Below are 15,032 nucleotides of genomic sequence, written 5' to 3' on the forward strand. Positions count from 1 at the left end.
TTTTTTCATAAACTCTGTAATTTAATAAAATTATTGGTGGAAAAGGAGGATGACAAAAAATAACACAATGGTTTCAGCACAAAACTAACATGCTGACCACAGTTCTGTCCTATATAAAACCTCAGATGGCTCCTCAGTTATGTCCATAACCCCAGGGGGTATATTTATCAAGCGGCGGGTTTCGGCGGTTTGCTGTCATTTTTTTAAAACTTCAATTTTATTAAAGACATAACCCGATGGGCTTTGTCTTTAATAAAAATGGCAATTTAAAAATTGACAGTAAACCGCCGAGAATAGGTGGTTTTGGTAACTGTCGCTTGATAAATATAGTTAATCCCCTGTTTTAAAGATGTGCCATGAGTAATCTGTAAGGGGATAGTGCTAACCCTGCTGTGTTCAATATTCATTCAGAGTTTTATCTTCACTGGAAAAACATCAAGCTGTAAACTGGTCATTAACCCTGTAACACCATGTTCTGTGTTATAATGTTAATACATATAGAGAGTTTAACAAGGAGCAAAATCATGCAGTATTTATTTTCATCAATCCATGCCAGTGAATACTGTGATAACTAAGCATGTGGAGATTGTACTTATAGGGGGATCAGATATAAAAGCCACAGGCGGTCCATTCAATGCTGTCAGAAATCATATGTTAATTTGTCCTATGTCCTCACCTTAGGGATAGCCAAGAATCCTCATGTGTAAAAACAGGCTTTAATAGCATAAAATATATCAGACTTTTACTAGTCCCTGGTTTTCAATTTCTTGGTTAATGTCCTTTCAGATGTACATATGGTTGGGAACAGCCTGCTATAAATGTTTGTTCTCCAGATGGTGCCTTCAAAAACAACTGATGAATTATTCATTCTTGTTTCTATATTTCACTAAAATCACAATCACCTCATCTACCATTAAATGTTCCATTCTCATTAGGCATTCCAAAAGAGACTGTTCTGCAGATTTACAGTTATAGTGCTGAAATATTTTACAGTCGCCTAGAAACCAATTTACACATTGGAGGATATTATTTATTATTGTAGACTATGGGCCTGATTCATCAAGACACGTATCTGCCGATTATGAGTGTATCGTACGCAAAATCACTCTGCGCGTGCCCAGAACCGGGAGATACGGCTGTGAACTCATAACTGTCCGCTCCATCTTCTAATGCAAAGGACACTTATTACAGCCTATGAGTTCAGGGAGTAAACAGGGTGGGGAAGGGGAGTTTGTCCATAGTCAATTTACAGTAAGGGCGTGCTAAACTCAGGCACACGCAGCCATGTCCAAATCAAGCTCTAGGCATGGTAAAGTTACTTGATTTTCTGCTGTATCTCTTGCTCCAGCTACAGGGTTAGTCTAGGTCCTGATCAGTAGTGGTGACAGTCTCTTATGCATGCTATATATAATATCTGTTTGCATTCACGAGCACTGTATATATGTATTGTATGCCCAGTACACATTAACAACAGTCTAAGAAATGTATTTCATGGGAAACAAAATGTAAAAAACAACTTACTTTTTTTAACTGTTTAATCAACAAGTGACATTAATTCAATTTCTATATTTTTTACCCTGTGCGTTCTTTTGCAAATTTATAATTCACATAAGTATTGGACGTATCCTACATCGTCTTGTGTAGTAGAGCACAACATACTTACACTCGATTTGAACAGCACACGTACCATGAGGTCCGTGAGCAGCCTAAATATGTGCGTTTAATACTAAACGCGGTTTGCGCGCAGTATGCGTGCCATGATGAATCAGGCCCTACATGTTTGCTGGCAATGAATAGCAGAATATTAAAATGCATACAGAACCTTCCACGAACTAGCAGAATAACATTAAGGAGTGGTTCAGCACGGACTGCTCACCTGCAAGAGGAGGTAATTGGCGCTATCCTTATGTATGTTAAGCATATACAGCACAATAAACCCTACTTTGAGACTGCAGGGGCAGGCTGGGCTGGGGGGCAGGTGGGGGGGCATTTGCCCCTCGGGACGGTCCCATAATGAGCTACCTTGGGCTGGGTCACTGGGCCACCTGTATTTTTTCCCTTTAAAATATGCTGCTGAGTCGAGTCTTGCCCCCCGGGCTGAAATTTGCCAGCCCTCCCCTGTTTGAGAGTATTCACAATGGAAGCCACTGAGACTTCACAGCTGATTGGATAGTTGTCTCATACATATAGTTTTAAAATAAGTGTTAGTTAGTGCATAACATGTAAAGAAAGATATAGTATTTCTTCTGTGTCCCACATAAAAATATATGTGTATGAAAATGGCCTATGTCCTTCTTGACTTGAGTTGTGGAGTTGTTAGCAGAGTCTTAGATAATATTTGACAATTTAGTGTGGAATGTTGTGACTTGCAGATGTACAAAACAACATGCACAACAAAAAACAACAACTATTATTTATTTACAGTGAAGATAAAGTGACACGGTTCAGGTGACCTCACTTTTACGTGTTTATAAAGCTATAGTCACTTGAGTACTAACAACCGACGTCATAAAAATCTGTAATTCGTTGCACTCAGTCTAGCAAGGGATAAATATTGTCTATGTATTTTTACTCTGATTTTATTTTATTTGTGCCCAAATGTACTTATATGTGTGTTGGCTCCTTTTTTATAGAGTGATAGCCAGAAAGACTTAGACTACAGGAAGGTTCTACTACAGCAGTTCATGAGCAGAGAGGATGACCAGGTAGAATAGTATATAATTTTTTTAGCAATACATCAGTGTTTGTGATTAGGAAATAAACAGAATCATTTTGTTCCTGTAAATTCCAGTCCATATTTTGTACAGGTCGTTGTTCTTTGTCAACTAGCTTTATTACAACCTTCTTGTAACTGACAAATTCTGTGGAATTGGATTACCCAGAAGTTTATGTGCTATTCACATATTATGCTGGTGCATCGATATAGAAAATTACGCATCTTGTCACTGATTTCATCCTCTCCTCTATTCCTACTGGGTGCCTTTTACTTGTCCCAGCGGCTCGATCCTGACATTGTCCTATACAGGACTTCCTTTGTCGGGTCCCTGCTGTGCTCGCACTGGCCAGACCCTGCGCCACTATCTCTGCCTTGTGCGAATTATAATCACTTTATTAGCAGACTAGATGGATAAGTGATCCTGGCTGCTGTATGTGGCAGCTTAGTATGAGCAGGGTGGCAGAGGAAACAGAAGCTGGTGATTACTAGATGAGGATCCTGATCAATGTACACTGTTGCTTAGTGTAGAACCAACTATAATCTAAATAAACAACAGGGTGTTCTTCTGTTAAGTATTTTACTGCAGCTATGTAGTGAGAGATTACTATAGATAACTAGAGTGATAATGTGTCTGTGGAGCTCCGCAGCCATAACTAGTTGTCACACATAAAGATCTATACACGGAATCTGTCAATGAACACATATTATAAATGGTCATGCTGATGTAGGAAACAACCTTGGTGTTTTTCTTTGCTTTGTTGATATTGTTCCTTTAACATATATCTTTTATGTTTACAGGTCAGTGGTTACATCAGTCACCCCACTCAGACTAATGGCTTCTCGCTGTCAACTGTTAAAGGTCCAGCACGAGACCCTGTACCACAAAGGACGGTGGGTAAAACAGCATATCTAGTACACACCTAATGAGGTCTATCTGCTAGATGGTAGAGAATATCTACCAGTTATATGACAGTGTACCGGTTTTGTAATGTCTAACATCACGGTGCATGCCTAATCTCCACACTAAGAGGTCGCCTCCGCAGACTAAAGTATGGCTAGTGTTGCAGGGAGGAGAAGCAATCTGAAGCAATGAATTGCTCAAAAGTGTTAGTGTCACAACAAAATCCAAACTCCTACCACTTTGAGAGAACTTCAGGACGGTCTTCATTGCATGTGGCACTTTGTGTGTTTGAAGCTTTTCTACTTTGGGCAACGGGCACCTTGGAAAATGCTTCTCCGCCAAAGTGCAAAATGCATCTCAATAAAGGTAGCGAGCAAGACCCGATTTCCACCAATCCTAGCAGAGTGGAAATGACTGTGTTATTCACTGGACACCAAGGCCTTAATGCTAATAAAATAGTGACTGGTTATTGCCCTTTAAGTTGTGGTGTAACATTTTCTTAATTAAATTATTTGGAAATGATTTAATAAAGATTTACCCTTTAGGTGAACATATCTTTTACATATATCTCCTTTCTGTTGCTGGCCAGGCTAATGATCTGCAGTTGGTTCGCGATGCTCTGCGCAGTCTAAGAAATGGCTTTAGTGGCCACGACCCTCAGCATCACACCATAGACAGCCTGGAGCAGGGGATTGCCAGCTTGATGGACAGGTTGCACGCCATTGAGAACCAGAGGAGGCAAGACAGGAAGGTAGGCGTCTCATGTAATATTCAGTGGGTGGTACTCACATGCATTTGGTAAAGAATGGTGAGTAGCTAAACAATGTTATTTTTATATATATATATATATATATATATATATATATATATAAAATGTCATTCTATTAAACTCTGCCTATCAACTATCATACATCTATTTTAGTAGTCATGAAATACCCCACATTTGCACTTACTGCAAGGTACAGACATGGAACTATTGTCCTTCTTTACCTGCTTAAAGGAGTGTAAACCCCCAGGCTGCATTGCAGTATGTGTTGGAATTGGCTGGGGGACTTGTCAGCAGTGGGCATGCTTGGCAGAAGAAGTGTCTTGTGGTAAGATGTGAGTCTGTCATGTGACACTCGCATCCAATCCTGGAATGCCCCCTTCTGCCAGTTACTTCTGATGTTACTGAGTCCACCAGTCAGTCGTGATAAATGCTGCAATGCAGTCTGGGGATTCCATCCCCTTCAATATACCAAAGTGTTACCTTCTTTATATATCAGCATATATGACAATTAGATGCGTATGTACTCACCATGCATTATAGTCCTTTTTAATGTCAGAAATGCATGTGAAAACCAATGTGAGGATTTATTCAGACTCCTTGTATTTCTGTATCACTTGCAACTGTTTTCATATTCAGACACGAGGAAGGACGTCGGGAAGTAAAGAGTTAAATGAATACAGGGACTCTTGGCCTCCTAACTCCAGTAAGTAGAATATGAGATTGTAAAATTAACTTTTTAAATTTGTTTACATACAGCCAAATGATATACACAAACAACATAAAAACTGCAATTTTCCTTAAAAGCAAAATGAAACCCTACCTGTCTAAGTCTGTGTTACTTATTTTGTGTTAGATCAGCTGTACAGTAAATGTTTTATCATGTTTGTGTTATCTTGTGCCACCTAGTGGTTGTTAGTTGTAAGGACACTGTATTTGGGGTGGTTTTGTACAGCTTTTACACAGTCCAACCTCGTCTTGTATGTTTACAATGTGATTTAACAAGTATCTGTCTGTATTATGAATACCTATGATTTAGTTACATCATAATAAACCAGATTACATATAAAAATATTAAACCTATCTACTCACATTTACTGTACTTTGAAGATTTGTTTTTTAATCAAGCTAATATATTAGAAACAATTCAGACACAGTAAAGATTTGTATGAGGCCTGTTTGGTTTACTTTAATCTGGCCTGTTTTTATTTGCAGAAATGCCCCATTCACAGAGTGCTCCAGTAATGGCAAACAGTAATTCCTGCACCAAAGTGCTATATTTTACTGATCGCTCGCTAACACCCTTTATGGTCAACATACCAAAGAGGTAAAACTGATTTACTGACTCTGCTTGTCATGTTTACATATGGTTTCTCTGGGACAGTCCCAGTGTCGGGTGTTACGTCCCTGGCAAGATGTCCCCAGGGCAATAACAAACCAACTGTGTTGTATAAGTGGTGACTGGCATGCTTTATGAATGTGGGAGTTGTAATTTAGTAAAATCCTATTACTCTACTATATGTATGGGTGACAACTGCACAGTGCTCTTTGTCATTCTCTGTACTCTTCATAGGCTATACGGATGATTTGGCACGGACAAAGGTGATCATTTTCTGAGGCGTGTCCAAGGGGTTGGGGTTTTAAACTAATATGGTTTGTAAACTTGCCACCGTGATATGTGCAGATCTTAATATAATTTCTGGCCCTGGGATGATTCAGAATCTAGTAACCTTATGTTTACATGACTGCTACATAACGTTGACACTACGGGGGGATTTCAATGAGCCTCAAAGTGTTTTTGGAATTTCCATGACACACTTCGCAGCAGAGATTTGAGAGAAACATCTGGTCATTTGTTGAGCAAAGATTACTACCATAATTGCCGGCGATGTTCGCGGCGCGATGTCCGTGCGCCACCTCATTGGCAATTGAATTCTCCCCTAGGTATAATACAGATTCTATAATGATTTTCATGCTTTTCACTGAAGATTTTCTTAAAGATCAACTCAACTCAAAAATGCCTTAAAATGATTATGCTGTGTATAACTTACTTGAATAACTCTTGATACTTGAAATAGGTAACCATATCTGCCAGTGTGTGGGCAACATTAGGTCCCTTTCATATATACTATATGAGCCGGATTCATTAAATAAAGTAAGGCAAAAAATATGAGTACGTTTTCTCCTAAACAAAACCATGTTGCATTGCAAGGGGTGCAAATTAGTTTATTATTGTGCACATAAGATAAATACTGGCTGTTTTTTCATGTAGCACACAAATACTTGATAGTTTTATTTTTATACTAAAACTTAAAGTTGATCTAGGACTTGTCCTTCCCCAACTGTAAATATGTCCCCACATTTTTAATTTACCTATCCTTCCAATGCAACATGGCTTTGCCCAGGTGCAAAGTTACTCCTTACTTTCCTTAATGATTTTTTTGCTTTACTTTCCTTGATGAATCAGGCCCTATATCTATAGCACAGTCATTATTATGTGACTCATTTGACACTTTCCCTTTGCAGAGTTAATGTGTCTTTTTATCTGCATTCTGAACACTGGTAACTCATGCCCATGGTCCTCCCATGGCTGTAGCTGGTCCAGCACAGGATATTCTCTATCCTGCCATTATCATTAAAGCAGACGGCAGTGCTGTTGGTACCCCTTCACCGTGAAACCTCTTACAGGAACTTTGTGGGTGAGGGCTCTTGACAGCCCAGCTGTTAGATTGAAAAATGTTTGAAGATCTCTTGTGCTGTAAACTGTGAGCACAGGCCAGTAACATTTAGCATTTTATTCTGGCCAAAAGTAAATGTTTACTTTTGGATGGATTTTTTTTTTTTTTTTTTTTTTATTGTTTTACTTTTTATTTTTGATCTGCATCATTAACATGACAATGACTTGCTTGAAGAACATCTTAATCACTTTGGGCCTGAGTCATAAAAATGGAGTAACTTTGTACTGTGGCAAGACCATGTTGCATTGGAGCTTGGGGGGGGGGGTTAAAATGTGCAGAGAGATTTATAGTTGGGGTAGGGCTTGTCCTAGATCAACTTTAAATTTCAGTGTATAAATAAAGCTATCAAGTACAGGTGTGCTACATGAAAAAACAGCCAGTATTGTCTTTACATGCAAAATAATAAACAAATTTGCACCCCTTGCATTGTAACATAGTTTGTCCAGGAACAAATTTACTCCTTTGTTTTGCCTTACTCTCCTTAATGATTCAGGCCCTAGTGAGAAAAGAAAGGAAAAAAAAAATCCACTATAATACTGTAAAGATTGTACACGTATATAGAGTAATGAAAATATACATTTATATTGTTAAATGAGGAGACAATTATGCTGTTTTTTTCCCTTGAAATATATACTAACGCAGGAGAGGAAGAATGGAATGTGTTTTCATTATTTCGGAAGTTACCTGTAGTTGTTGGCAACTCAGTATCTCTAATATCAGACTATGGGCTAAATTTACTAAACTGCGGGTTTGAAAAAGTGGAGATGTTGCCTAAAGCAACCAATCAGATTCTAGCTGTCATTTATTTAGTGCACTCTACAAAATGACAGCTAGAATCTGATTGGTTGCTATAGGCAACATCTCCACTTTTTCTAAGCCGCAGTTTAGTAAATATACCCCTATGTCAGCTGCAGTAATCTTGCATTGTCTAAACAAATAACGTTTTATGAATTTCTCCACTATGTTTTGTTAATCTGTTATGGGTGAGATTGAAAATAATAACGAGTGACAAAGAGATAACAGATTTCTGATTCTTGCTATGCCCTGCAGGTTAGGGGAAGTTACACTGAGGGATTTCAAGGTAGCCATTGACAGAGAAGGAAACCACAGATACCACTTTAAGTCTCTAGATCCGGAATTCGGAACAGTCAAAGAAGAGGTATGTACAGCGAGACCTTCACTTCTGTAACTTTCTTTTGATATCATTAAGGTTTCTTGATGCTTGCTCTTATATGAATGAATATATTTTGCAGAGGGCTGTCAAATTTTAGTCCGGTGGGCGAGACTCTGCTTAGCAACCAATTAGGAACATTTTAAATAAAAAAAAATGCAGGTAACTCAGCCCAAGGTAGCCCACTATGGGACCGGCCTGGGGGACAAATGCCCCCTATCGCCCAGTCCTGCCAGCCCTGGTACTTTGACATTCACAGATATATATTTAAAAGGTTCCTCTGTATGATAATGTTATATATAGGGTGATGTAACAGCCTCCTGCTGTGTCTTACAATAGTTACCAGTTCTGATACTATTGTGACATTTAGCCCTGGTTATAATTACCACCTCTGTCTTTTCCTGTCCTCACAGGTATTTCATGATGATGACCTAATCCCAGGCTGGGAAGGCAAAATAGTGGCATGGGTGGAAGAAGATCATGGGAGCACCTGAATTAATGCCCTCCCTTGTCAGGAGAACTCTTAGCTTCTTGAAGAGAAGAAAAGACAAATGACAGACTCATCGTATGGGTGTAGAATATTCCTCATGCTGCCAAAAGAGGTCCCTATGGGCACCACAAACCCTTAGAACATTGTTTTATACAAGAATGGATTTCAGAAATTGCGCTATCACATTCCAAGAATCGACCGCACATTGGAGAGCAGCTTTCTGGACGTTGCAGTGTACAGAGTAGCTGGTCCGACTTATGGATATCACAGGCTTCATGATGTGTACATATTTCATTGGAGAAAATGTAGGATCTTTTAGGAGGAGTAAACTGTTGTGTTTAATTCAAGCTTTGGAGTGTGTCCACTTCTATATTGAATCCGCACAGATTTCCAGGTCAGATGCTCTTACACAAGCTTTCCCTGATTATATGTTTAATAAGCATGTACCCAATGGACATCTAGTTCCATACATTTGTGCAGCCATTATTATTCAATGTCCTGTTATGGATGGTGATAAACTACACTAAATCATCCAGGGCCCTGATAAAAGTAAGTGTTGGATATCTAGTACAGTAGGGAAGGAAGGTAACCTCTCTCAGATAATAGAAAGTAGCTTATGCACTCAATATATATGTTGTTACAAGCTATTCATCAATCAACCTTAACATCACAACCTCTCAATCCCTCACACTGGGCTAAAGCTCACTCATGTAGGAGCTAATGTCGTTATAGGCAACTCGCCTTAAAAATTAGGTTTACTAAATAACTTCCATTACCAATCATAGTAATTTCCTGGAGGTTCCCCCTCCTGGGTCCCCGACCTTCACTGTATTTAGCCGGGTTCCAGAACTTGCGTGTAGCCCGGAGCTCTGTCGTTCACTTCCCATAAGGGAAGATATTCAGTCAAATTGATTTTGAAAGTGGAAACCCATTAAAGCCCCGTAGGGCGTGACCTATAGCCTAAGAATTCATACTAAATGGAGTAGCCCCTGACAAAGTGGCCAGAAAGGCATGTAGGCTGTAAGGGTAGACGCCCGGATGTTTAAATTGCTCCCCCCTCACATGTATTTTAAATGTTACTTTTTACTGCAGTATTCTGTGCTTTTCTTGGAGCCTGTAAACTCTGGAATCATTTATGTCCACCTTACAGAACCTAGTATCTAATGTAGGTGTCTGTGTGTTTGCACTGCTCTATTAGGGCTGCATTCATACATTTCCTTTTATCTGTATTTTAAGATATTTAAGTTAAACGTGTCTTCAGGGAGAATGCTTTTACCGTGTACAGTAACATAGGTTCTCTTTTTGTTGGACTCTATTGTTTGGGGTATTTTGTATAAAGCCAACAATTACATTCCCATATTTCTTTACAACCAGTGGCAATGTGCCCCTAGACATGCACAGCAAACCTAATCCCATCTCATCCCATTGGTCAGTGCAACCTTCAGCTCCTCCTCCGACGCAAATAGAGCAGCACATAGATGAGTCCTTCTGTGTTAATGGCACATATGTCTATATGGCGCTTGTCTGCATTTATTGTTATTAACACTTATTTATATAAATCCAACATGTTACACAGCACCTCCTTTACAAAGAGTGTTTAATCATTCACATCAATCCCCGGAGTAAAATCATTCAAGCATAGGCCGCCCTTATCCCGACCTCCTAATTTCCTGCCTGCTACTGTAATCATTATATGACACTTACTGGAAGTCCTGTAAATTAAATAGCCCATACAGTTTAAGAGGTAAATTTATCAATCTGCAGGTTTGAATAAGTGGAGATGTTGCCTATAGCAAATCAGATTTTAGCTGTCGTTTTGTAGAATGTACTAAGTAAATGATAACTAGAATCTGATTGGTTGTTATAGGCAACAGCTCCATTTTTTCAAATCCACAGCTTGATAAATTTACCCCCAAGTGTTCACCAAACCGTTTCATAAAACTCATATCCAAACTGCTGCTATGAAAACCTGCTATACCTCATAAATACAGTCCTTTCCTCTTGTTTCCATGGCGGTAATTTACAAAGTATTGTGCACCAGAAATGTAAATAATATATCAAAAATGCGCAACAACAAGTTACTGATAACATAGTTTGTATTAAATGGCAATGCCCATTAAAAACTATTTTCTTCTTCTCTCATGGGGCCTGATTCATTAACAAACGCAAAATGAACGTACATCAGGTATACACACGTCCGTATTCAGCCAGGAGCGGATGGAAAGATACCTCTGTTGATGAATGCAGGTCTAGGACCGCTCTGCTCTAACTGACCAGACACTGAGGATATATCCAATACGTATGTGGAATATCAAATCACAAAAGAACGCACAGAAAAAAAAAATAGACTATTCATGTCACCTGTTATAATAATAATATAGTCATTAATCATAAAACATTAAAAAAAATTGTAGGCTGTAGTAAGGGTCCTTTGCACTCAAAGATGAATTGGTGGTTTCTGCGCTCTCTGGGTTTGAGCAGAGTAATTATGCGCAAATTATTCAATGTATCGCCATTTACGCTCCTTAATGAATCAGGCCCATGGTCTTTACCGCTCCTTATTATAGGATTCACTGTCTTCCCATCCTTATCCTTACTATTCGGCGCTGGCCACAATCTAAAATAGAAGGGAAGATGGCAGGGTTCTGGCTCTGCTCTGCCTGATTCTGGAGACTCACCTTATAGCCACCGTAGTTCTGCTAGTTGGGGATAGGGGTTTCATTGCCTAAGTTTATCTTTCAGAATGTGTGTGTATCTCCTGTGTTGAATTCTTAGCCATTCTTACAAGATACGATTGTTGCATTGAAGCCTTTCCAACACAACTAAGCCAGATATATCTTCAATTATTCGCTAGTCCTTCATTGTGAAGGTCATTTAGAAATTGGACGATATTGGAATAATATAATTCGTACTGGCCTTTTTCAGAAGGAAATAACATTTAACACAAATAATAATTCATATCAAGGATAGGTATTTATACTGCACCAATAAAGTATAGTTATTCATTGTATGTGACTGTAAGTCTGGGCACATTAGTACACTCTTATGCAAGAGGCATTGGCAGGAATAAGCTTACAATGCAGTGGCCATTTGGGTGGTAATGTATGACACAAGGGTCAGACCATAAGTGGATAAAGTGCCTGTATACTCTGCTACTTCTAGTTTTTGGAAAGTTTTAAAGGAATAAAGTTCTGTAAATATTTTTACCTTCCTTGTTCATGAAGAATTTTGTATTTTTATTTAGATATTGTGGTGTGTGCTTTGTTGGCTGAAATGTCAGAGTCCATTTAAGAAACCAGAAATCGTCGGCATTTTACTGTGTCGATCAGTATTGGAAAAGCCAACATTGTAATTAAATAGTTGAATGATAAATCCAAATTGTTAGAGAACCATCATTAAAATATTATATATACATTTCATAGTATTGTTTAATGATTTTGCTTTGATACTCCTGCTGTAAAGTATACACCAACAATGGCACCTGCAGCTGCTAAAATCCTAGAGTACAATTAAGAGGAGCATCATAATTAAACAGTACAATGCAAACTATGTATTTATTGTGTGAATCGCTAAATTCAATGTTATTTTGTTAAAGTTTAGTTTTATATTAAGTGTTCTTATTTTTTTGCATATTGTACAGTACACTGTCTTATGATTAGTTTCCAACAAAGACAATAGACTGAAAGAGAGAGCCCCTTTTAACCGTTAAAATAAGGCCACGCTCACATGGCTGTTTTGTACTTCTCACAGTGACTGTAGAACTTGTGTACTTGGTGATCATCTTTTTGTAGATGACATTCTCATGAAACAGCAATTATTTACTTCTTTCTAGATTTTAGAACCTTCTGAATAACCGGTTTTTGGGTAAGAGATCCTATACCTGTGAGACACTGTAGGTAACCTGTGGCTATCCAGCTGTTGTTGAACTACAAGTCCTAGCATGCATCTGACGGGCAGGGCATGCAGAAATGTACAGTTCCACAACAGTATGATTAAATCCAACATAATACATCATGGTGGTTGTTAACAGCTCCAATATGTTTACTGATTCAGCCTCAATGAACATTGAGTCCCGTTGATATAATGCTGATAAAAGACATATAATCCCCAGGTTTATTTATGCATAATGTGCGTATTCAGCCTGACATGCTTTTATGTCCGTGATGAGTCTGTGATATTATGGATGACCGTGTCCAGATTTGGGTTCTTTGTATATGGCTGCTATATAAATCTGTGCATACCAAACAGTAGCAGAAACACTGTTTATCCAATCCTATACGTCATGAATGTGTGTACACGCAGATGTGCGGATGTGTAGACTGGTTTTGATTTGCAAGAACAAGTCCATTTTTGATGTTATTGTAATGTATCCTATTTGTATAACAATGTAATTATTTGAAACAAATGATTTTTTTTTTGCCAGAGTTGTGTCTATTTTTCCACTGGTAAACCCTTTCTATGGGCATACCAACCATATAAAGCAAACACCTCTGTACATGACTTGTATGTTTATAACTGTTTAATGCCTCGAGTTCGTATTGAGCAAATTTCACTATTAGCTTTATTTTATTATTCAAATAGGGATTGGTTAAAATCCCATTGTTGTACAATAAATAGTATACGTTATTCCACTTTGTGGCCTATTCTGTATATAAAGATTAATGCATATCAAATGACTTGTGCTGCCTCATTATTAACTATACTAAAGACAGATGATGTTATGTTTTCATTATTCAAATCACATAGACAAACATGCGAGTTATTACACCAGTTGTATTTAAATGCTGCTTTCTGTCACCTACAGTCAGATATTGCTGTGTACAACTGACTGGGAAGAATCTATTCACACGGAACACAAGAAAATAATTAGGAGATATGACCCTAATATAAAACTGTGCTTTAGGGGGAATTCAATAGGCCATGTTACTCTCAAAAGAAATGCAGCCTGCGCACTATTACCGTTCATACGGTCATTTTAACCTGGATTTAAATCAACGTTAAAAATTATTAGTAATAATGTGCACTATTGCCATAGTGACGTAATAGTGCGCAGGCCTCGTTACTTTTGAGAGTAACGCGGCCAATTGGATTCCCCCCTATGTGTCACTTAGTGCTGTATGCAGCAGCTTACCCCCGATCAGAGAAAACAAAGTAAAACCCATATAATGTCAATGTATGGCAGATGCGACCTAAAAAAGATGCTCCAAACCCACTTCCCCAATCCTTCTTTAATTAGCAAATAATGATGTGTTCACATTAAAATACACTTCATGTCATGACCCAGCATGAGCGGAATCCACCTCAAAACAATATGTCCCCCAAAAGTTGCTCCATGTGCTCTGCCCCCTGATGTTTCTATAACTAGAAGTCCTGACAGAACAGAATTCAACAACATCCCAACCTAAGCGAACACACCTTGCCAGTGCTACGGCTAGTAGTCTTTATAGGGAGCCTAGCACAGGTTTTTTTTCTTCATATTTATTACTAGGGCTTGTAGATTAGACAGCCGGCGGGCTCCTGTCACTGCCCCCTTACTATCAAGAATGTAAGTGTCGCGGTTGATAGGGTCGGAAATTATACTAACTGCATTTTGGCCTTTCGCTATTTATCCCTGGCCTGTCGGAAATCATGCATGTCACTTTTTACGTAAGCCTGTATTTTCTGTCGATATCATCATCCTTCAGGGTTTTTGTGTCTTAATTCACTGTCACGACTCTGAATGAATTAGTAGATCCCTTGTCTCTGCCAAGATGGAACTCGCCCAGGAGTGCGGAGTCTAACGGGTAGGAGGTCTTCACCAGTGATCCCTGAAAGGGAATGTGGGCTTCGCAGCTCCTATCCCGCAGGTCGCGGTCTCCCAAACGAGTAGTGGCAGATGGTAGTGGAGGTTTAGCTCGATGGATAAGAAGGGTATTCAAATACACAAATTAAAAGTTCATAGCTCACAGGCATCACTGACAAGAGCAATACTGAGGAATAGTAACTGTAGACTAGGAGGTACTGCGGAGTGGTAGTAATGGATATTGGTATAATTGAATGATAATATAACTTGAGATAACGGCAGAAGCTGAACACACGGCAAGTTGGTCAGGATGAACTGATGAGTCTCAACACGCTATTTCATAGTTGGTAACCCTTGACAACTGCAGGGAGTGAGTAGAGCAATAGTTCAACGTTGGAGATGATGGAGAGAGAATGCTAGATCCAATATAGTAACTCACAGCAGAGAATGGCGAATCACTGATACAGC

At 38.8% G+C, this 15,032-nt stretch overlaps 1 protein-coding gene across 5 annotated transcripts in view; it reads left to right on the forward strand.

The window, feature by feature from the left end:
- The window catches only part of DIXDC1 (DIX domain containing 1), a 122,319-nt gene extending 108,861 nt beyond the window's left edge, over nucleotides 1-13,458 (forward strand). For 4 of the 5 annotated variants that reach the window (XM_075190989.1, XM_075190988.1, XM_075190991.1 and 1 more), the window contains 7 exons: nucleotides 2,634-2,705; nucleotides 3,515-3,607; nucleotides 4,207-4,368; nucleotides 5,023-5,089; nucleotides 5,599-5,710; nucleotides 8,172-8,280; nucleotides 8,706-13,458. In XM_075190989.1, the coding sequence (XP_075047090.1) occupies nucleotides 2,634-2,705; nucleotides 3,515-3,607; nucleotides 4,207-4,368; nucleotides 5,023-5,089; nucleotides 5,599-5,710; nucleotides 8,172-8,280; nucleotides 8,706-8,786 (696 nt within the window). In that variant the 3' untranslated portion in view covers nucleotides 8,787-13,458. The remainder of the gene's footprint in view (nucleotides 1-2,633; nucleotides 2,706-3,514; nucleotides 3,608-4,206; nucleotides 4,369-5,022; nucleotides 5,090-5,598; nucleotides 5,711-8,171; nucleotides 8,281-8,705) is intronic. The other variant, XM_075190990.1, reaches the window with a different exon arrangement.
- Nucleotides 13,459-15,032: the final 1,574 nt, after the last annotated feature.

The sequence above is a fragment of the Mixophyes fleayi genome, chromosome 11 (genome assembly GCF_038048845.1).
Source record: "Mixophyes fleayi isolate aMixFle1 chromosome 11, aMixFle1.hap1, whole genome shotgun sequence".
In the NCBI taxonomy this organism is placed as follows: Eukaryota; Metazoa; Chordata; class Amphibia; order Anura; family Limnodynastidae; genus Mixophyes; species Mixophyes fleayi.